Here is a 19,652-nt window from a genome sequence, read left to right as displayed (position 1 = left end):
ATATCCGCTGATGCCACTCGATGGGAGACGTCGGCAGCCAACAAACTAGCCTTTTAATCGACGTTGCCTATTCGTCCAAGCCCGCACCACGACGACCCTCACGTACCAGCTCCAGCCCGATCGAGTGCGCCACAACTCGCCCGCCATAACTCAGCTCATTTCGAAACGTGATCTCAAGCACACGAGTCGATCCCCACCACCACCACCACCACCACCACCAAGAACCAACCTCAACACCTCCCAACGCAAGCATGGGCAAGTCCAACGACCGCAACGTGACCGCCGAGCAGGAGTTCGCATCGCTCGAGAAGGTGCTCAACCAGACCGCGGACGACGCCGCCAGGTGCCTCAAGCTGCTGAAATCGAACCTCTCCGAGTACGACAGCCGCCACGGCAATCACTTCATGAACACGGCCACGTCCTACATGCGGAGTGACATGCGCACGGCCAAGGACACGGCGTCGGACCTGAAGCACGTGGCCCACGAGATCCACAAGAGCTCGCAGCCGTCCGAGTCCGAGGTCGTCTCCGCCCGCAACATGATGGGCGCCACGGCCAAGGCCATGGACATCTTGAAGACCACGGCTCGCAACTACGATCAGAAGAACGGCCGCTCGAAGGGCGTCAAGGGCGCGGTCGACAACGTCGTCGGCAATAACGACAGGGAGGAGGACGAGAAGCACACCGGTCTCTTTGGTAAGGGCGACAGGGAGAAGGACGAAAAGCACACCGGTCTCTTTGGCAAGGGTGACAAGGACAAGGAATCCAAGGGTGGTCTTTTCGGCAAGAGCGACAACAAGGACAAGGATAGCAAGCACACCGGTCTCTTTGGCAGGAGCGACAAGGACAAGGATGACAAGCACACCGGCCTCTTCAGCAAGGGAGACAAGAACAAGGACGACAACCACGGCGGTCTGCTCGGCGGCAAGGCCGACCACCACCACCACGGAGGCGGCATCCTCGGAGGCGCCGACACCGTCGAGGAACTGACCAAGACGACGCTGCGAGACAACTTCAATCTCAGCGCACTGAGCCACCAGATCACGATCGCAGAGAAGTCGCTGTCGGCGTCGCCGTCCTTCGTGGAGCGCGCGAAGGAGGCGGTGAACGAGGTGAAGGACAAGCTCACTGGCGACAAGGCGAGTCCGACACACGACGGCCACCACGCCAACAAGCACGCCATCACCCCGTAAACGGGAGGCTGCTAGCCCGCTCTAGTGTAGGAGAGCTAGGTTGACTGCATAGGATGAATAATGAAACACAGGTTGAAGCTTGCAATCCAAATGTATTGTTTTAATGACTATCCAGTATCAGTACTTTTGGGTTTGATAGATTACCCTCCAAAAACCTGATTCGACTCTTGGAGCGATAATGGCGGGCTCCTTGTCGCCGCTCCATCTACACGCCCTCCCCCGCCTCTCCATGCATACCAGGCCCCCCTGCATCCTCTTGGTCGCAATTGCGCTCACTATCACAGCCCTTTCCGCATCTGCAGTCGGCGCTCCGGTGCAGGACCCGCTGCATCTGCAGAGTATCGATGATTTATGGACACTTTCAACAGATCAACTCGCCCTAGATAGTGCCCAATTCAAGACCCAAGTGCTCAATTCCGTGCCAGATTTGGTCCCCGCCGACGTTAAGTGCAACAAGATTAAACGCTGCGATCAAAAGGGCGTGTGCGCCATTGTCTGTCAGCACGGATCGGTCCAGGTGGACCGATGGCTGCAGCGCGCTCTGAAACTGCAACGGAAGCTCGCGTACCGACGCAATTTCTGCTCTGCAACATTGCCGGGCACTCACAACTCGGCCATCAATTTGGCCGACGGTTATGGCGTGGAAGACCATGTCTTTGAGGGGTATCTGCACTATTTCTCGTGGTTCAAAACGGGCATGAAGGTGCACACCAACGACCAGCTCTTTTCGCTCACGGACCAATTGCACATGGGTGTGAGGTTCATTGAGCTGGATGTGCATTGGTTCGATGGGGATCTGCACATCGCTCATTGTGGAGGCTTCAAGTCAAAGTTGCTGGACGGGATGATCGATGTTTTCAATGAGATCGCCAAGATGCTGGGGACGGGCATCGAGTGGGACTCCGAGACAATTGGTTGCAAGCCCAGTTTGAGTAGTATCCCGTCCAAGGAACAGCGGCCTCTGAAGGAAGCGCTGAGTGAGCTGTCGACGTGGTTGCATGCGCCAGAGCATGCAGACGAGTTCTTGATGGTGTTCTTCGATGATGAGACCGACCTGATGAAGTGGAAGAAAGTGGGCAAGCTGCTGGACTATATCAAGGAATATTTCCCGGAGAAGGAGATTCTGCGACCGTTTGAGTTGGTGGTGAGTTCGTTTATGACAAATGTTTTGGACAAATTACTGACATTTTGGGTTTGACTGGTGGCGCAATAGTTCGACACAAAATGGCCTGCGTTCGAAGAACTTATGCGTGTTGGAAAGCGCGTGGTGTTCATGAGTGGTGTGGACTATCTCACACAGGGAGAGGAGATTCTGTTTGTGAAAGACAATGTTTGCAACTGGCAGGAACCGCCACTGCCTCTTGCTCCGTTCCCGGAATGCCGGTTTAACCATTCCAAGGCGAATATCGGGGTCCCGGACGAGAACTTTACAATATTTCGTCCTGAAACCAGCGAAATCGAATACGGCTTCCTCAATGCTGATGGCCAGATCGGCACCAACGAGAACTTGCTGGACGAGGAGTCTCTTCCGGGCGTGGCAGACTGCGGCGTGAACGTACCGTCACCGGACAATATCACCCCGAAGCGCATGGAGGCAACTATCTGGGCTGTGTCGAAGGGGCACGAACTTGATGGCAACAAGTGTGTGGCGCTCATGCGCGAGTCGACCACTTGGCAAAGTGTAGACTGCCACACACCCAACCTGTTACCTGCGTGCGTTGACGTGCATAATCCACGCCACTGGGTGCTCGGAAGATCGCCGGTCGTTGAAGCCGACGCAGCAGCCGCTTGCGCAGCGCTTTCTTCGGGGACGATGGAGTTTTCGGTGCCGGCTTCTGGATATGAGAATGAACTCGTGTATACCCAACTGATGCAACACGCTCCCAGCTCGATTTCTGGTGTGTGGTTGAGCGCAAAAACATTTGTCTCTGAGGTGTACTCTGCAGAGGTAGAGCAGGATGGTGCCCCTGGAATCGGGGTAGCTACTATTGACGACGTTCTCTCCGTAGAGTAAGTGGTCATGAAGGAGTGGTTTCGGAGCCATATTTCGTACATTGGGATCATCAATGGAAGCGATCTGACAGCAGCAGAAAAGCGTTATTGCTACAGGGTAGGATAATCGTCTCATGGTCAATATTTCATCAATTCACAAGCGAAACACGTGGCAGTAAAGGGAAAAGTTCGTTGGGGTTCTGTGGGGAAAATCGTTAGCTACTTTGAATGCAGCGCTGGCTTGCAGAACGTCTGGTCCTTGAAAGAAAGGAACTTGGTGTGTTGTAGTTTGGCACCACAGGTGGTTAAATGCTTACGCCTTGAGCGAGGTTTTTGGCTCGATCGCCTTGTAGGTTGTGTTGGGCATGGGGTAGAGCTCCTCAGCAGTTCCGTTCATAGGTGGCTTCATATCTGAATCCTCCGCGCTCTCCTTTTCAGCGCATTGCTTTGGGCTGGATGTTTCCTCACTGTCGACCTTCAACGCCTTCGGCTCCTTCGTTTGAGTGTGCTCCTCGTTCGTCGACTTCGGTGTTGGGTAGTGCTTGCTGTCCTTGGTCGGCTTCGGCGTGGGGTAGTGCTTGTCGTGGGTGGGCTTTGGCGTGGGGTAGTGTTTGTTGTCCTCAGTCGGCTTCGCCGTGGGGTAGTACTTTCCGTCAGTGGGCTTCGGAGTTGGGTAGTGCTTGTCATCAATGGGCTTCGGTGTTGGCTCGTACTTTCCGTTCTCGTGGCTCTTGTCCGTCTTGCAGGCGTCTGCAAAACTGTGTGCCAGCTTGTACACGTTCAACTTTACGCCGGCGAAGGACAGGTAGCAATCGCCAGGCGTCAAGGCGAGAACGTCTTTGATCAGCGCATGGCACGCATCCGAAGAGCACATGGCCTTGACTTGCGGCTCCGTCGGGTAGCCCATCGGTGGGGCCATGGAAAAGCCGGCCGAGGTTTTCTGGCACGGATGAAGGTGCGGGTTGGCGTACAGCTCGGCGAACTTGACGACTTCGGTCGGAGGACAGACGTTTTCAGCTGCAGCCGCGTAGGTCATTAGCAGGAAGACGGTGGCGGCACAGAACTGCATGGTCGCTTGAGTAGTCGATGTGGAGTCAGAGCTTGAACTTGGTTGTCTTGATCTGGAGCTGGGTTGCCCACTTGGAAGCAAATTGGAGAATGAAAAGAAAGAAATCCGAGGGGCTGTCGTTTTGAATTGCCGGTCTTGCTTGAATTGGCCTACTCCATTGAGAAAGAACGGCTACAGCACCTTGCATTCTCTTGCTGCCAATGGTAGATAGGTACCACGAGAAGAGACAGAGTTTCTAGCAGCTCTCAGTTGAATATTGACTCCTGTGAAAGAACCCACACCACTGAAGTGTACGCGGTGTGGCGCATGTGGATTGGAAGACTGTCGGTGAATGCCTGCCAACCCATGCGAGAAAAACTGCTAACATGTTTTCGGTTGAGACTGCCTTCTCGCTCTTGTGTCAGGAGAATGCAAGGGTGTTGCAAGCTTTCTCTCTCTCTCGCAACCATCAGTATGATAGTATCCTCATCGCAGGGTTGCTATCCCATTTTTCTTGACTGCTCAACACAATTTACAGCTCGGAATTTCTAGCCTTCATTTTGAAATACAAACACAAGTTTCTGTCTGCACACCGATCATTATTAATACGAGGCGGGGTGTGAGGCGGGGTGTGAGGCGGGGTGGGCAAGAAGTCATCCAGGGCCACAAGAATATTATTCTTGTGGCTTCTTTCATTAATATTAAAATACACGCAGCCAATTTGTGGCTGAGACGTCCCTGTAAAGATTTGCTTCCCGAAGGCTCAATCACTTTTTCTTCCGCCAAGTTCGTTCTCGTACCTCTCGAGTCCAGCGTCTTCAACTTCACCACTGCAAGCACCATGAACCTTCCTCCACGACCACCGTACGACCCTGACCTGAGGACAGTGATTGATCAAGCGTTTGCCGAGGGAATGCCACTCCATTTTGGACTCGACAATCTCTCTACAATCCGCACAGAGGCAGCCTCCACCACGGCGGATCCCATCCTTGCTCTGTGTAGCGGCAGCACTCATGAAGAATGTATCATTCCTGGTCCAAACGGGGACATCCTGGTTTCGATCTTTCGACCGTCTCGCTTCGACCCGACCAAGCCGCATCCTGCCATTCTCTTCTACCACCCGGGCGGCATGATAATCGGCAACCGCTTCACTGGTTTGGCAGCGCTTGCTCCATACCTTGACTCGTGCAACGCCATCGTCATATCCCCTGAATACCGTCTTGCGCCGGAGCACCCAGCTCCAATTCCTTTCGAAGACGCCTACGCAGCATTCAGGTGGGTCGGTAGCAACCTCACGGAGCTCTGCATCGACCCGTCTAGACTTCTGATTACTGGAGCCTCCGGAGGCGGTGCAATCTGTGCTGGTGTGATGCTTCTAGCTCGCGAGCGGGGCGGGCCCAAGCTGTGCGGTCAGCTGCTGGTAGCGCCAATGCTAGACGACCGGAACGAGAGTGTGAGTGCCCGCCAATTCGAGGCCGAGGGTGGCCAGTGGAGCAGTCGAAGCAACCGCTTTGCGTGGGGTTGCGTACTCGGGTCGCGAAGCGGGACCGAACACGTGAAGGACTTTGAGGCTCCAGGCCGAGCTGCAGATCTGTCAGGTCTACCATCGACGTATCTTGAGGTGGGCTCGGCGGAAGTGTGTCGGGATGAAGTCGTCGCGTACGCGAGCAAACTGTGGGAAGGCGGCGTGCAGGCGGAACTCCACGTGTGGGCAGGCGGTTGGCACAATTTTGCAGCTCATGCGCCAGACGCAGGCCTATCGAAGAAGGCCCTACGCACAAGGCATCAGTGGGTCGAGAAACAACTAAAAGGGCTTGTATGATGTTGAATACCATTCAGGCCTGTCGAAGAAGGCCCAACGCACAAGGCATTTTCTCTTGAATGTCTTATGTCTCAACTGTGATGTTCTCGTCTTCGTAGCGTTGCGGTACGATCCGTGTTTTGAGAACCGCAGCTGCATTCTTCATCGTAGTTGTGTTGCGGAGTATACTGGTTACCGCAGTTGGTCACCACAGATATCCGAAGGGGAGGTTGTGTATGAGAAGAGAAGGTAGGAAAGTTTGAGTTGGAGCTGTGAGCTGTGAGGTCAGCTGAAAACACCAAGAAGCAATAACACCCGTCTCGCCCCAGACTAAGAAACCTGTTGTCTCCACGGTAACAGATGAGAGCATGAGCTCAGCACAGGACGCGATACAATTGTACTGTAGTCGTCTTCCTCCGATGACGAGGAGAAGAGTAACCGAAGTGTTCGGGTACCCGCTGTACGTCGCGGAAACCAGGGACAGCGCCGACATAGCAGCTCCCAACGACGACAGTAGTGAAGCAGAAGAGAAGACACCAGTCTCTCCTCCAACACGCAAGCGACCTCGAGAGGATCCTATTGTAACGGATTTCTCCACGGTCTCCACTCGCGCCCAGCAACGGCAGAAGCGCCACCAGCCCAAGTGCAAGAACACGCCGTGGCCCTCGAGACTCTCCCGGGCGAAGCGACACCGAGCCAAGCGTGCTCCTGTTCGCTACGGCAACACGGTGCTGTTCGCCCATGTTGTCCCAGCTGACGCACAACGTCGTCAATCCCAGGAACTCCCACGACGCCACGGCGGAATGTAAGCAACTCCAAGCAGCTCCAAACTCGTCATCCTGCACAAGTCACATATTTGTTCTCAAATTTCGGCTGTTGTCCGACTCTTTTCATTGGCTACCTCGGTTTTAATTTTCCATTCGTCGATTATCATCCAATCCGTTTGCTGCTCATCATCAGAGCCCACGTCAGCGGTTTACGCCGACACTTGCAACATCCAACAACGGCGGCAACAGCCCTCTACGCGGGTGCACCTCTCTGTTCCATCGCCCGCAGGGCTCACCAGATCGATCCTCCACTTCGACAATCACCGGTAGCGCATTGGCCATCTTCCGACGCTTCTTTTGAGCCATTGATCGCCGTATAACTCCTCCAAAAGCGCCTGAATTCCGACCAAGTCCGAGATCAGGGGAAACTTTCGTCTACTCCGTGTAATCCTCACCTTTTACGGCGCCTTTAAGGGCTCAAAACCATGACCATCAACTCTAGTATGAGGTCTATATTGCTGCGCTTCGACCTCTTCTTCGCCGCCGCCGATCCGGCCATGCAAGCGCGACTGCAGAAGGCGTTGGACGTGGTTCGCAGCGCCATCGACATCTTCGGCCTGGAGGGCGTCTGCTTCAGCTTCAACGGGGGGAAAGACTCGACAGTGGTGCTCCACCTGCTGCGTATTGTGGTGGGCAAGCGCGTACTGGAGGAGGCGCAGCAGGCACACGACAAGATCCAGCAGGAAGCTGTGGGCGGCCCCAAGACGACTGTTACATCGCCGCGAAACAGTTTCGTCTCGGCTGACTTGCTGCACGAAGACGAGCTCGAAACCCGAGTGAATGCGCAATTGCAGCGCGTGCCAGTCATGTATTTCGACTCGTACGACCAGTTCCCGGAGGTGCGGGAGTTCACCGAGCAGTGCACCGAGAAGTATGCGCTCAGTTGTCACGTGTACAAGTGCTCGTTCGTTGAAGGCGTGAAGGACATCTTGGAGAAGCTCAAGATCAAGGGCGTGTACATGGGTGTTCGTGGAGGTGACCCGTACACGGAGGACATGGAGCACTTCTCGCCGAGTAGCCCTGGGTGGCCGCCCTTCCTGCGCGTGAACCCGATTTTGTGCTGGACATACGCGGATGTGTGGAGCTTCCTGCGCGACTGCCAACTGGAGTACTGCTCACTGTACGACCACGGCTACACATCGCTAGGAAACATTTTCGATACCGTGCAGAACCCAGAACTCTGGCGAAAGGGCGAAGACAGCAAAGAGGGCTACTACTTGCCCGCGTATGACCTCAAGGACGGCAGCTCTGAGCGCTGCGGGCGTCAGAAGAAGGCCCACACAACATCCAAGTCTGAATAGATAGTTGCGAAACATGTTTAAGGCTGTATATGTTGCAAACTCCTATGGATATCGCAAGTGGGTAATAGCAGCATCGTCTTGCATGGATAAAAGATAAAGAGCGAGACGAAGAGTTGTAATGGCGCTCGTATGTACTACTATAGCCCAAGCAGAAATTACCGCAACATGCACTGCTCCATGCCGTTCAATTACTGGATGAATCAATAGCGGCGACACGATCGCGAGCGAGAGCGAGAGCGCGTTCGTCTCCTCGGGGCAGGGGATCGCGATGACGATCGGTAGCGATGACGACGCCGGTTGAAAGGGCTCCCGGGAGATCGCGAATGTCCACGCGAGTCGTCCTGCAGCAGATATCTTCTGTTTGAAGTGTCATGCCTACGACGATCGGCTGGAGATCGTGAATAGGATCGGGATCGGTGCTGACGACTGGCGGATCGCGATCGCCGAGCAGAATTTCCGCTCCTATCGGAACGCCTTGGCGGTGAACGAGAAAGAGAACGTGAGCGGTGCCCGGGGTTCTCTTCCCTATTGTGGCGATGGTGGTAATGGTGACGAGGTTTTTCATCGCCTGCATCGTCCGAGTCATGACGCTTTGCCTTCTTCTCCTTCTTGCGCTCCTTCTTTTCCTTCTTCTTGAGTTTTTTACCAGCCTTCTCAGCCTTGCGCGCCTCCTTTCTCGCAGCCTTCATCTCACCCTCCGTCATGTTCTCATTCACAGTCCCTGGCAGCGCATACGTAATATCTGCTTTGCCGCTGGCGAGTTGGTCCTTGTATCTTTCCGCCAGTGTGCGCTTCGGTCCAGTCTCAAAACCATCAGCATCCACCGGCGCCACACCCAAGCCCTCAACACGCTCCACATCCATCCCATCACGCCCCGCCTCTCCCCGCTTTAGTAGTTCCTTCATCTCCGACGCACTCAAACCTTCACCATGCTCGCGGCGCTTCTTCGGAGCGATACCCCTGCTCACAAAAGTCAATCAACCCCTCGTCAGCAACTCCAGCCAATAATGAATCTTCTCAGCGACGTACAGAGCCTCGTTCATCAGGTCTTCATCTCGCTGCTTGGCCAGCGTTAGCTCTGCCTGCAGCGCCTCGGCTCGCTCTGACTTGCTCGCTTTGGCATACCACGTCAAGTCCTTGCCTGCGATCAAACCGGCACAATACCAATAAGACGCACAGTTTACTATATCAATTATGTCGGATATTACACCGCACCTTTCTGCCAGCGACCCACAGGCGCCTGCACGGAGTGGCCCAGGTAGTTCTCCCGGTACTTGTCGTTTTTGACGTCCTCCCACTTGAACTCTGGAGCGCAGACACACGAGAAAATCGCCATACTATTAGATAAATACACACGGAGAACCGCGACACCACAGCAGGAAGCTCTACATCCACGTACGATCGGCGCCACCGCGAGTGCCGCCCACGCGATAGTTGGTCTTGCCGAAACTCATAGCACGCCAAAATGTGGATTGTGTACAGCACACCAAAATAGGTACTGGGCCGACAGACAAAACTCTGTAGTGGGCCTCTAGCTGCGGTATCTTTCGAACACCTCTTCCACAGAAGTCTCAGCGGCCAAGAGCTCAGGAAGTGACGGCAGGCGCCATGTCCGGCAGCTACAATGCGTCCAACGGCGGCGGTATCTTCGCTGGAGGCAACAGCGGCAGCGGCGTCACCGGTGGAGGCCCCGATGCCACCGGCCTTAATAACTACAGCACGTTCTTCGCGGCGGACCCGGTGCGTGTCAATCGACGCGGCGTCTGTGCCGATTTGTAGCAGCTAACTCGATGCTTCCCTGTGTACAGAGCGTGCGATCGCTCATGCGTACGTCCGACAACATTGAGCGCACGCGCCGCACAGTGGCAGAGTCGGAGGAGGTGGCCAAGAATGTGCTCGTGGACCTGGAGCTGCAGCGCTCGCAGCTCCACGACATGAAGGGGATGGTGTCCGAGACCTCGAGCATGACGGGCCAAGTGCGCCACCTGCTGCAGATCATCGCCGACCGCTCGTACCGGAAGAAAGTGTGTCTCTGGTTCGTCGTCGTGGCGCTGTCGATCACGGACGTCCTGGTATTCTATCTATTGTTTGTGCGCTAACTAGTGTTAAAAGGACGGTGCTTTCAGCCTGTGTGCCGACGTCTTGAAGCTCTTCTGTGTGGGGTTTCTCTGTTTATTATGACTCAGATGAGTGGTGAGTAGATGGATGGGTGTGGGAAATAAACTACTTACGCCTCCGCTCCCTACTTACTGCTCGGGCTGCATGCCGCCGCCGCCACCCATCTGCTTGCCAGCACGCATAACCTCATCGACAAGCAGCAGCTGCGAAGCCAGCGTCGTGGCAAGGTGGATGAACTGACGCTTCACCCGGTAGTTGTCCCAGATACCCTCCTGCTCCGGCAGCATGGGCTCGCCCGAGAACAGGTCGATGCCCACAAACATGCCCGAGTTCTGGTGCTCCTCCTGGACGGCAATCAAAGTGTCCTGAACGTCTAGACCAGAGTTCTCCGCCAGCACCTTCGGGATCACCAGCAGAGCGTCCGAGAAAGCCTGCACGCCGAGCTTAGCGCGGCCCTTCACGGTGCCCTTGAACTTGTTCAGCGCCTCGTGGGCAGTCAGCTCGAAGGCAGCAGCACCGGGTACAACACCCTTGTCCTCAACGGCGTTGTTCACAGCGCGGACGCCATCGCGAATGGCGTCCTTAATCTGCGCGATCGTGTGCTCGTTGGGGCCCTTAATCAGAATCGTGCACGACTTCGGGTGCTGCACGTCCTCCACGAACGTGTAGCGCTCCTCGCCCAGGGTCTGCTCGTAGACCTTGCCGGCGTAACCGAGCATGGACTCGTCCATGTCATCCGTCGAGTTGATGGGCATGCCCCCGCAAGCAAGCGTTATCCGCTCCATGTTGCGACGCTTGGCACGACGAAGAGCCAGAATGCCCTCCTTAGCGAGCATGTCCAGCGACAGAGGGTCAATGCCCTTCTGGTTGATGATCACGAAGCTCTTCTTGTTCTCCTCCGTGCACACCTCGCGCTTCAGCTCAATAATCTGGCGGACCTTGTCGTCAGTGAACTTGCGCTCAGCCTCCACCATCTTCTCACGCTGGTCAGCGCTGTTGTAGAAGAAGCCCGAGTTCACCTCGCTCTTCTCGTACTCCAGCGACACGTTGCACGTCATGATGTAGCAGTTTTCCAGCGACGTGGGCATTTCCGGGTGGCGCGAGCCGTGGTCCAGCACCAGGCCCTTCACAAGACGAGTGTCGCTGCTGCTCTGGTGCATCATCTGCACAAATTCAAACAAACACAACACAATACAGTCGTCAGCATCACTAAAAAATAATCACACTCACCACACGACACGTACGTGCATGATCTCGATCATGTGCAGGTCGATGGGGCGTTCGGGCGCGGCAATGGTCAGCACGGCGTCTGTGATGATCTCCGTAAGCTGGTCCGCCAGCTTCTGGTCCAGCTTGGTACGCAGCGAGGTGCGCGCCACGCTGCAGAGCAGCTCGCGATCCTTGAGAATATCCTCGGGCGTGGTCTTCATGCTGTCCAGGACGCGCAGCGCTTCGTCCTTGGCGAGCTCGAAGCCCTCAGACAGGATGCGCGGGTGCAGACCGTCGGCCAGGAAGCGCTCCGCCTGCTTCAGCAGCTCGCCGATGAATAGGACGGTGGACGTGGTGCCGTCACCCGTCACGTCGTCTTGGGCAGTAGCCGCGCGCGCGATCAGCGCAGCCGTCGGGTGCTGGATCTGCATCTCGTGCAGCAGCACGTTGCCATCTTTGGTGAGTTTGATCTGGCCGGCACCGCCCACCAGCATCTTGAGCGTGCCGCGCGGGCCTGTTATTGTGGTTAGATGGGGATCTTTAGCCTTGGGGGGACTGTTAAGAGAGGGAGGACGCACCGAGGTTGGACTTGAGCACACCCTGGAGGCCTTTGGCGGCGCTCACGTTGACCATGAGCGCCTGTGACTTGCTCACGATCTCGGCGTTGGGGTTCATGCCGCGGTAGCTCATGCTGATGTCGAGTGGCTGTGTCGGAGGCGAGCGAGGGGTGGATTGCGATCTCGATGGTGGCGCCGCACTGGGAAGCGGTACCATATTTAAGGTACATTTGTGTATGACACATTTTAAGTATGACCACTAAGTACGTGTAGCAACTTCCGAAAGGCAACTTGGAAAGCAAGCACACGGGTCTAACGGAGTGGTTGGTCACTTCGACTAGTCTCGAATTATGATAGACCTCTTTATCCCTAACGCCTCAGATTATGTTAGACCTCCACTGCACCTAACGTTAACCTTACGGGACCCAGTGAGATTGAGAATCACCCCAGGAGCACCACGGTGTAGGCTTCACCGCTTGAGATACCATCCCCACAGAGAGCTAGTTCCTGCTGAGCATGTGCTCGTTTATCAGGTAGATTTTACGAGTACCATTCGTATCTCGATCGCACACGTAGCCGCAGTGCGGGCACCTGAAGACCTTCTGCCTCGTTAACCCGCGGTTGATTCCCCCGCAGAACGAGCAGGTCTTGCTAGTGAACGGCTCCGTGCACACAACCAGTCGGCCGCCGGTCCTGGCCATCTTCTCCAGCATTTTCATGAACTTGTACGGTGACCACGTCAACATCATCCGAGCCGTCTCCCTGCCGATGGCGGAGGACGGCCATCGGGGCGATTTCGGTGTCGTACCATCTCCGACACCCGGAACTCAGGCAGCAGCAACTCGTGGTAGGTGAGGGATAACCACTTGGTGACCTTTTGGTGCGTAGCGTATATGGTTTTGTTCATCCGCTGCCGCTTGTGCTTGTTTCTCTCGCGAGTCCTGCGGGACTGAAGGCGGTCGATGGAGGCGAAGCACCTTTCGATCTAGTTCTCCGCGTCGTACACGGCCACAGCGAATTCGCCCGGGTCATAGATGGAGATACAGTCTCGTTCGCCAGCACAGACGTGAAAGTTACCCGAAAGCTCGAAATTTCGGTGTCTTGGGACGCACAGATAAAACTTGCCGGTGCGTAGATACTGTAGACGTACGGCTCCATTGGGCTGCGGGAAAATCTCTTTGGTGTTGATGCCTGCATCGGTGCTATTGCGGAAGCTGAAGTATCGAAGGTAGAAGCGAGCTTGCTTCCCTACACCACACCCGTCCAGAGAAAATCTCTTGCTTGCACCTCAATTGACGTAGAGTTATCCTTCCTTGTTTTCCGACGGAGTTTTCTAGTAATTGCAGCCGATGAAGTGCACGATAGGAGGCCCACACCGAATGGATTGCCGTTTTGAAGTCTTGGAAGACCAATCCAGCACTTTCGAGCTCACTTCCAAGTGATACGCTGGCAGGTAGTCCGTGAGGGTTCGTTTGGTACAGATTGGCCGGTATCGACGTGAGAGCTCTTGATCGCTCAGCAAGAAACAGTCCTCTCTCAATTGCTTTACGACTTCATTCCAGACCGCTCGGTACGTGCCGAACATCTTCAGGACCTCGGCTGTTGAGGAGTGGGGTCGAGCTCAATCTTGATGCAGCTGTTGACGGCGTCGTCGTGAAGCACTGGACCGTCGAAGTCGGTATCGCGCAGCGAAGACGGACTGGTTGCTGAGGTTCCTCAGACCAAAGAAGGACGTGCCCACCAGCCATCGCTTGAGCTTCTTGCGTCAATTTGCGGACTGAGCAGCTCATGGCACTCGTCCGGCAGCCGGTCTGCATGCATGCGACTCGATAGTCTTCGGGTACGCGCCCATGAAGTCAATGCTAACATTTGGGAAAACCATCACCGCACGGGACATTGCCCCTCCTAGTGCTTAAGTTAATGCTGTATGCCTACATTACTGTTGTACAATAACTACCCAGTAGTCGTGGGATTAGCTGCCCGACGACTCGTTGAGAAGCTCCTCCACGTCCCGGTCGTCGATCTCGACGTTGTCGTCGTTGACCTGGTGCTTCTCCATCTCTTCCTTCACGAATCGGTCGGCCTCCTCCTCGAGCATGCTGTCCAGCTCAGTCTCGTCAAGCACCGGCATTGACTCATCAACACGCTGACGGACGTCGCGCGGACGGAACACCACCGTCGGGCGCTGGCGACGCACACCTGTGATGTTCGAGGCGTTGTCAGGTTCCTGCTCCGGCTCCGCGGTGGCGGTAGCTGCAGGGGCGGCCGCAGGGGTCGTCTGCGTCGAAGCCTGAGTTGTGGTTTCTGCCTGCGTCGGCAGCTGGTATCTGCACGTGGGGCACACGTTGTGCTCCACGAGCCACATCATGCCGCAGTCCTCGTGGAAGGTGTGTCCGCACGGTAGCGAGATGACCTTGTCGTCCTTCTCGTAGTCGCTCAAGCAGATGACGCACTCCGTGTGGCTCTCAGTCTTGTGCATATCCGCGGTCCAGATCTTGACCGGCAGCTTGTCCAGGAATGGCTTGCTCGTCGGAGGCGGGCCGTGCTGCTGATTCTGCGCGCGCTGGAATAGCTCGTTCAGCGCGTTCAGGAACCCTTCACTGCCGTTGTCACTGGCATTACCGGGCATCGACCCGAACAGAGGGACGCCGTTCAGCATCGACTGCAGGTACCGCGCCGGGGACGGCGTGAAGGCCACCTGCATGCCGTCGCTAAACTGCACCCAGACCGTGGGCGGTGGAGGCATGAAGAAGATGAAGTTGCCGTGCGGCTGGCCCGGCTGTGGCTGTGGCTGCGACGCTGTTGGTCCGCTCGACGCGTTGCTGTTGCTTGCGTTCATGTTTGCTGCTTCTTGCAAATTGAAGACTGAGTGACCACGGTCACTGCAACTGGGTATGCGAAAAGGGCCACTTTTTTGGCACGAGGACGGGATTGGCGGAAAAGGTGCTCGAGAATTCTATTCTTAACTTCGAGAAGATCGATGAAAATCAAGGCAAAGTGGCGCGGCGCTGTGACGAATGTTCACGAACATGTGCGCGGTACCTATGGGCTGGCCAGGATGCGAAGCGCTCGGCTGGCTGGCTGGCCGCATGGAGGACGCCGACGAGGCGGTGAAGGTCTCGCCAATCGCCGCGTGTCAACTCCAGCCAAAACAAATGGCTGTTCACGTCTTAGTCACGTCTTAGTCGATAACGGCGAATGAAAGTCAACTGAGGACACTCAGCAATGCACCATAAATAGCAGCCGCCACGAATCGCACTTAACTGGGCACAAGACGTTGAAGTTCTGATTGAGCGGTATTCATATTCATACAAGATTCATACAAGACGATGGACGTGATCGGTGTCGGGATCGCGATCATCGACGTGATCCACGAGGTGGCGGCGTATCCTGACGGTAAATCCAGCCTATGCAGTCCACATATCCAGTGTACTAGGAAGGGGGCTAACGTTGTCGACCGTCTGTAATGGAGGGCAGAGGACGCGAAGGTCGATAGGGCTGCCAATTTATTCTCTTAGGCCCTGCTCATTGATTTTGTGTCGTACAGATTCGGTCGTTAAGAAGTCGAAAGTGCAGGTGGGCACGGCATCGTTTGCCTTCGTTGTCGAGGTCTAACCAAACCGGTTTTTGCAGAGGAGGAAACGTTGCGAATGCGCTGGTAAAACGGTCATTCTTCAGTAGGGATATACAAATGGTTAATCTGCTGCTGGAACGGGTACTAGGTGGTGTGTGCTCAGCTAGGTGGGCGGTGCCGCTGGGTTGGTGTGTCCACGGACCCAGCGATGGACCGTGATGCTGCGTTCGTCCACGCAGATCTTGCGGCTTTCGGCGTGGATTGCTCGCTGGCTTGGATCGAACACGAGGGCAGTATGCCAATATCCGTAAGTCTTATCGAGCAACTACTTGAAGTACATCACTACGTAGCTCATACGTTGATATTATTGGTTACCAGTACATTCTTTCGAGCCGTGCGACTGGATCCCGCACCATCGTACACTCGCGGAACCTAGCTGAGCTGAGCTACGAGGCGTTTAAGAAACAGCTCGCAGTATATCGTGAAGACATACAACAGAATGCAAACAGGCCGGCATGGTTCCATTTTGAGGGCCGAAATCTGGGCGCAACCGAAAAGATGATACTTCACGTGCGAGATTGCATGCCAGCTACAAAAATCTCTGTCGAGATTGAGGCACTGCGCAACGAGTGGGGGTCTGCAGTAAAGTAAGATGATGACTTCCGTACTGGAGATACTGAAAATGGACTGACCACATTTGTCATCGGCATGTCTTTCCAGGTTGATTTCACTTGCGGACTACGCATTCTTTTCCAAGGACTATCTTCTTCAAAAGTTGGACTTTCAGAGTGCCGATCAATTTTTTGCCGCCATATTATCGAAGCAATGGGGTGAAGCGTTAACTGAGCACGCGAAAGCCTTCATTTGTCCCTGGGGAACAGAAGGTGTCTACTATCTCGATGTGCCTGCAAAGATAACGCAGCACTTGCCCGCACCTGGCCTCGACAATGTGGTTGAAACTATAGGGGCGGGCGACTCGTTTATTGGGGCTAGCCTTGCGGGGCTGTCACGTGGAAATGCACCATTGGACCTGGTGCTGACGACGGCGTGTGAGGTGGCAAGCGTCAAGTGCTCCAAGCATGGCTTCGAGGTATCGTTGGAAGAACAAGCAGTCTGGCAACAGAAATTGCAACGCGATGAAGGAGCCAACGCAGCTTAGCGTGCTATGTGTCCTGCTCAAAATATTCAGTAGTGAAATTTATTCAGTTGCAATGCATCACAACAACTCCAAAACATGAACAGTAGTGCTACCTTAAATGATACTTGGTGTGCACACCATGCCCTGCTTTCTCGTTTGCTGAGCAGAGTCCCGCCGCCATGTTCAAGACTGAACGCGGTTGCGCTTGTATCGTCATTGTTTGCTGGAAGACGAATGGAGGGAACGTTTATCCTGTGTTGTGGAGCTCGTACACAGTATTCTGGTTCGGAAATGGTAAGTATTTGTATCTGCTTGTGTGTTGTGGATTCATAATTCCGACAAAATCGGTAAACCTTGTTGCACACATTGTTTGGTGGGGAGTCTGAGAAACGAATCTGTATGATTCGCCGCTTGGACGCGAAGACTCTCTGGCTCTTGCTAAATGAGAAACTGATGAAAGACACATTCTACCATAAATTATTGAATTACAACAAACACTAGTGGCCAGGAACAGACTTTGCTAAAAAACAATTATCGATAGATGGCTTCTACCAATTTGTGGTGTGGCTTCTCGTTCAGGGTTGAGGACGTGGCGAGTGCAACGCTTTGTTTCGAACAGTGATATATTCCTTGCATCGATTCCCAATGAGGCTCATATCTTGATGTATACTTCTACACGTACAAGTTGTGGTTCCAATTGACGTGATGGCGACGAATGAGCTCGACATTCTCACGAACGCCCTGTAGTCTTCCTCCTCGTAAAAAACATGAGAACTGCGAGTAAGGTCCAACCTCTTGGGGGTCCGAGGCAACAAGCTGTCACCGGACGATTCGAGCAGCGAGGTCGTGATTCCAGTATATTTCGAGTCATTAACATACTACACTTGGACTGCGAAATGTTCAGCATTGGTGTCACTCGATGCTATTGACGACCCCGAGGTGGGCGACTGCGTGGAGGTAGGAGTATTCATTCCTGAGTGATGCGCTTCTACGTCGCTTTCGACAGCTCCTCCGGTCCGCTTTGCAGCATTTCGAAGCCGGCGCGCTAATGCGAGTGCAGGGCTCTCGTGCACGTTGCCGACTGTATCTGGTGTCGGCAATGGACGCATCTGGTGGTCTGCTCCGATCATATCGCACAGAAGATCGATGAACTCGTCCGCGCGGCAATCGGGAGGTTGCATCTTGCTGATTGGCCAGTCATGCAGACGCATTTTTCCTTTCATGCCGCAGGGCTCCACGGTCACGTCAATGCGTCGCCACGGAAGCGCGTGCTGCAGACGGCAGAGCATATCATGCGGAAACTCCACCTCCTGCTTATTGTCACAGTCGAATCCTTCAATACTTGGATATCGCGGAGCACACGTAGCATCAAGCCCAAGTTCTTGCTCCTTAACTTCGATGGAAGAGTCGATCTTCGAGTTCAGTCGCCCCAAGAATGCCGCATATGCAGGGTTGGTACGGCCGCTGTCATCGTTCTCGCCAAAGCCAGAGTGGCGGACATGCCACCGCCAATCCATGTAGCGCTCTGTGAGAAAGGTGCTTACGTATGGGCTGTAGCTACGCATGGATGCTGAGGGGTACGGCACCACCACATCGCCGTCCGTCATTGCGACTAATGTGCCATGGCGAAAGCGCTTCAAAGAGCGGATAAACTCCGACTCGGTGTCGCTCATCACTTGCAGCAGTGGACGAGGTGACGCCACAGCATCGGCATCTGTGAGTCCTACTTGCTGTTCTTGTGCTGCATTCACATTGCACACATCAGCCTCAATCGACGACTTCCTCTACCCACGACAAGACAGCTCACCATCTAACAAAAGATCAATGCCCGTCAGTCCGTATATCGACCGCGACGCAAGCACTTTATGCACTCCCAGGCGAAGGATATTCTGTGCATCCAACACAAGAGAGTCCCCAGTTAGCCGATAGTGCAATCCCCACGACGCCACGGCCAGCACAACCAACCTTCACGGTTGACGGTCCTCTCGCGCGCCTCGAGCCGAGGTGCGGCGTGCAAATCGTGACGAAATCGACGTACTCCACGCGCAGGCAGCTTAGCGCGTCCATGATCTGGACGAGCGCGTATCTCGCGTACAGTCCGCCCAGCGAGTGGCCGATGACCGAGAGCTTGTAGGTGCTCACGACCGGGCTGAGGTCGTACTCGAACACGGCCTCCACGACCTCCTTGGCGAGTCTAGTGCCTCCGATCTCCACGCCCAGTGACGTGTCCGGCTCGTTGGCGTGGGACTTGATGATGAGCATCTGCCGCTCACCGAACTTGGCCAGCAGCGCGCCCTCCATGGCGTCAAAGTCTGCGGCCGAGCCGTTGTTGCCGTGGACCAGCACCACAATGTGCTGCGGCAGATACACGGAGCGGATGCCAGTGCGGAGCGACTCGGTGGCGGCCATAGCGAGCTGCGTGTGGGTCTTGCTGCGACGCGCGGGCGGAGCCTTGGGGCGTTTCTTGGCAGCGCTGGCTCTGTGGATTGGCATGCAGCGACGGACCTAAGAATACGCGGAGACCAAAGCGTCAGACGTGACCACAATTGACGCAGACATTTCATGCAGCACCTCCAGCTCTCAAAGGCAGAGTGTCTTGCCGCGCACAACCGAAGTTCAGAACTGGTGAAGCAGCAGCGGCCTCGAGCAGCGTGACGTCGGTCTGACTCGGATTTTTTCGATTACGCTGCTCTGGGAGTTTAAACCGTACTGTAAACTACTTCGTTTGTATATGATCAAACCAGAACCGATTATGCGGGATAATCGAGTTTGCGAGCTAATAAAACATGCAACAAGCTGTTAACGATCTTTTTGGAGGTACCGGATATGGAAGGGTATTTGATGTTACTGAAATCAGCACTGTAATTGCTTGACAATCTGAAGTTGAGGCTCCA

General features: G+C 54.9%; 12 protein-coding genes across 12 annotated transcripts; 7 read left to right on the top strand and 5 right to left on the bottom strand.

Annotated features, from left to right (window-relative positions):
- Positions 1-251: 251 nt before the first annotated feature.
- On the top strand, positions 252-1,193 carry KRP23_2361 (uncharacterized protein; the record flags this gene model as incomplete). The annotated part of the gene is made up of 1 exon (XM_067887088.1): positions 252-1,193. One exon carries the CDS (start codon positions 252-254, stop codon positions 1,191-1,193), a length of 942 nt encoding a protein of 313 aa, XP_067749707.1.
- Positions 1,194-1,422: 229 nt separating this feature from the next.
- Positions 1,423-3,207, top strand: KRP23_2360 (uncharacterized protein; the record flags this gene model as incomplete). The annotated part of the gene is made up of 2 exons (XM_067887087.1): positions 1,423-2,337; positions 2,407-3,207. 2 exons carry the CDS (start codon positions 1,423-1,425, stop codon positions 3,205-3,207), a joined length of 1,716 nt encoding a protein of 571 aa, XP_067749706.1.
- A 291-nt stretch (positions 3,208-3,498) lies between these two features.
- On the bottom strand, positions 3,499-4,254 carry KRP23_2359 (Alpha-elicitin MGM-alpha; the record flags this gene model as incomplete). Its single annotated transcript, XM_067887084.1, has 1 exon — positions 3,499-4,254. The coding sequence occupies one exon, from the start codon at positions 4,252-4,254 to the stop codon at positions 3,499-3,501; it is 756 nt and encodes a 251-aa protein (XP_067749705.1).
- An 820-nt stretch (positions 4,255-5,074) lies between these two features.
- On the top strand, positions 5,075-6,055 carry KRP23_2358 (Carboxylesterase NlhH; the record flags this gene model as incomplete). Its single annotated transcript, XM_067887083.1, has 1 exon — positions 5,075-6,055. The coding sequence occupies one exon, from the start codon at positions 5,075-5,077 to the stop codon at positions 6,053-6,055; it is 981 nt and encodes a 326-aa protein (XP_067749704.1).
- A 398-nt stretch (positions 6,056-6,453) lies between these two features.
- Positions 6,454-6,843, top strand: KRP23_2357 (uncharacterized protein; the record flags this gene model as incomplete). Its single annotated transcript, XM_067887082.1, has 1 exon — positions 6,454-6,843. One exon carries the CDS (start codon positions 6,454-6,456, stop codon positions 6,841-6,843), a length of 390 nt encoding a protein of 129 aa, XP_067749703.1.
- A 443-nt stretch (positions 6,844-7,286) lies between these two features.
- On the top strand, positions 7,287-8,162 carry KRP23_2356 (putative FAD synthase; the record flags this gene model as incomplete). Its single annotated transcript, XM_067887081.1, has 1 exon — positions 7,287-8,162. One exon carries the CDS (start codon positions 7,287-7,289, stop codon positions 8,160-8,162), a length of 876 nt encoding a protein of 291 aa, XP_067749702.1.
- Positions 8,163-8,346: 184 nt separating this feature from the next.
- On the bottom strand, positions 8,347-9,616 carry KRP23_2355 (Multiple myeloma tumor-associated protein 2-like protein; the record flags this gene model as incomplete). Its single annotated transcript, XM_067887080.1, has 5 exons — positions 8,347-8,636; positions 8,716-9,122; positions 9,192-9,303; positions 9,378-9,467; positions 9,562-9,616. 5 exons carry the CDS (start codon positions 9,614-9,616, stop codon positions 8,347-8,349), a joined length of 954 nt encoding a protein of 317 aa, XP_067749701.1.
- A 154-nt stretch (positions 9,617-9,770) lies between these two features.
- On the top strand, positions 9,771-10,261 carry KRP23_2354 (uncharacterized protein; the record flags this gene model as incomplete). The annotated part of the gene is made up of 2 exons (XM_067887079.1): positions 9,771-9,902; positions 9,971-10,261. The coding sequence occupies 2 exons, from the start codon at positions 9,771-9,773 to the stop codon at positions 10,259-10,261; spliced, it is 423 nt and encodes a 140-aa protein (XP_067749700.1).
- A 147-nt stretch (positions 10,262-10,408) lies between these two features.
- Positions 10,409-12,179, bottom strand: KRP23_2353 (T-complex protein 1 subunit zeta; the record flags this gene model as incomplete). The annotated part of the gene is made up of 3 exons (XM_067887078.1): positions 10,409-11,443; positions 11,525-12,003; positions 12,068-12,179. 3 exons carry the CDS (start codon positions 12,177-12,179, stop codon positions 10,409-10,411), a joined length of 1,626 nt encoding a protein of 541 aa, XP_067749699.1.
- A 1,839-nt stretch (positions 12,180-14,018) lies between these two features.
- Positions 14,019-14,885, bottom strand: KRP23_2352 (E3 ubiquitin-protein ligase RING1-like; the record flags this gene model as incomplete). The annotated part of the gene is made up of 1 exon (XM_067887077.1): positions 14,019-14,885. One exon carries the CDS (start codon positions 14,883-14,885, stop codon positions 14,019-14,021), a length of 867 nt encoding a protein of 288 aa, XP_067749698.1.
- Positions 14,886-15,375: 490 nt separating this feature from the next.
- KRP23_2351 (Ketohexokinase) lies at positions 15,376-16,779 on the top strand (the record flags this gene model as incomplete). Its single annotated transcript, XM_067887076.1, has 7 exons — positions 15,376-15,442; positions 15,524-15,534; positions 15,594-15,622; positions 15,680-15,704; positions 15,769-15,927; positions 15,999-16,267; positions 16,341-16,779. 7 exons carry the CDS (start codon positions 15,376-15,378, stop codon positions 16,777-16,779), a joined length of 999 nt encoding a protein of 332 aa, XP_067749697.1.
- Positions 16,780-17,636: 857 nt separating this feature from the next.
- On the bottom strand, positions 17,637-19,251 carry KRP23_2350 (putative lipase ROG1; the record flags this gene model as incomplete). The annotated part of the gene is made up of 3 exons (XM_067887075.1): positions 17,637-18,499; positions 18,566-18,647; positions 18,724-19,251. The coding sequence occupies 3 exons, from the start codon at positions 19,249-19,251 to the stop codon at positions 17,637-17,639; spliced, it is 1,473 nt and encodes a 490-aa protein (XP_067749696.1).
- Between the last annotated feature and the right edge of the window lie 401 nt (positions 19,252-19,652).

The sequence above is a fragment of the Phytophthora ramorum genome (assembly GCF_020800215.1).
Source record: "Phytophthora ramorum isolate Pr-102 chromosome Unknown Phyram_PR-102_s0002, whole genome shotgun sequence".
NCBI lineage: Eukaryota > Oomycota > Peronosporomycetes > Peronosporales > Peronosporaceae > Phytophthora > Phytophthora ramorum.
The sequence above is the reverse complement of the archived record's forward strand: the minus strand, read 5'-3'. Positions and strand labels throughout refer to the sequence as shown.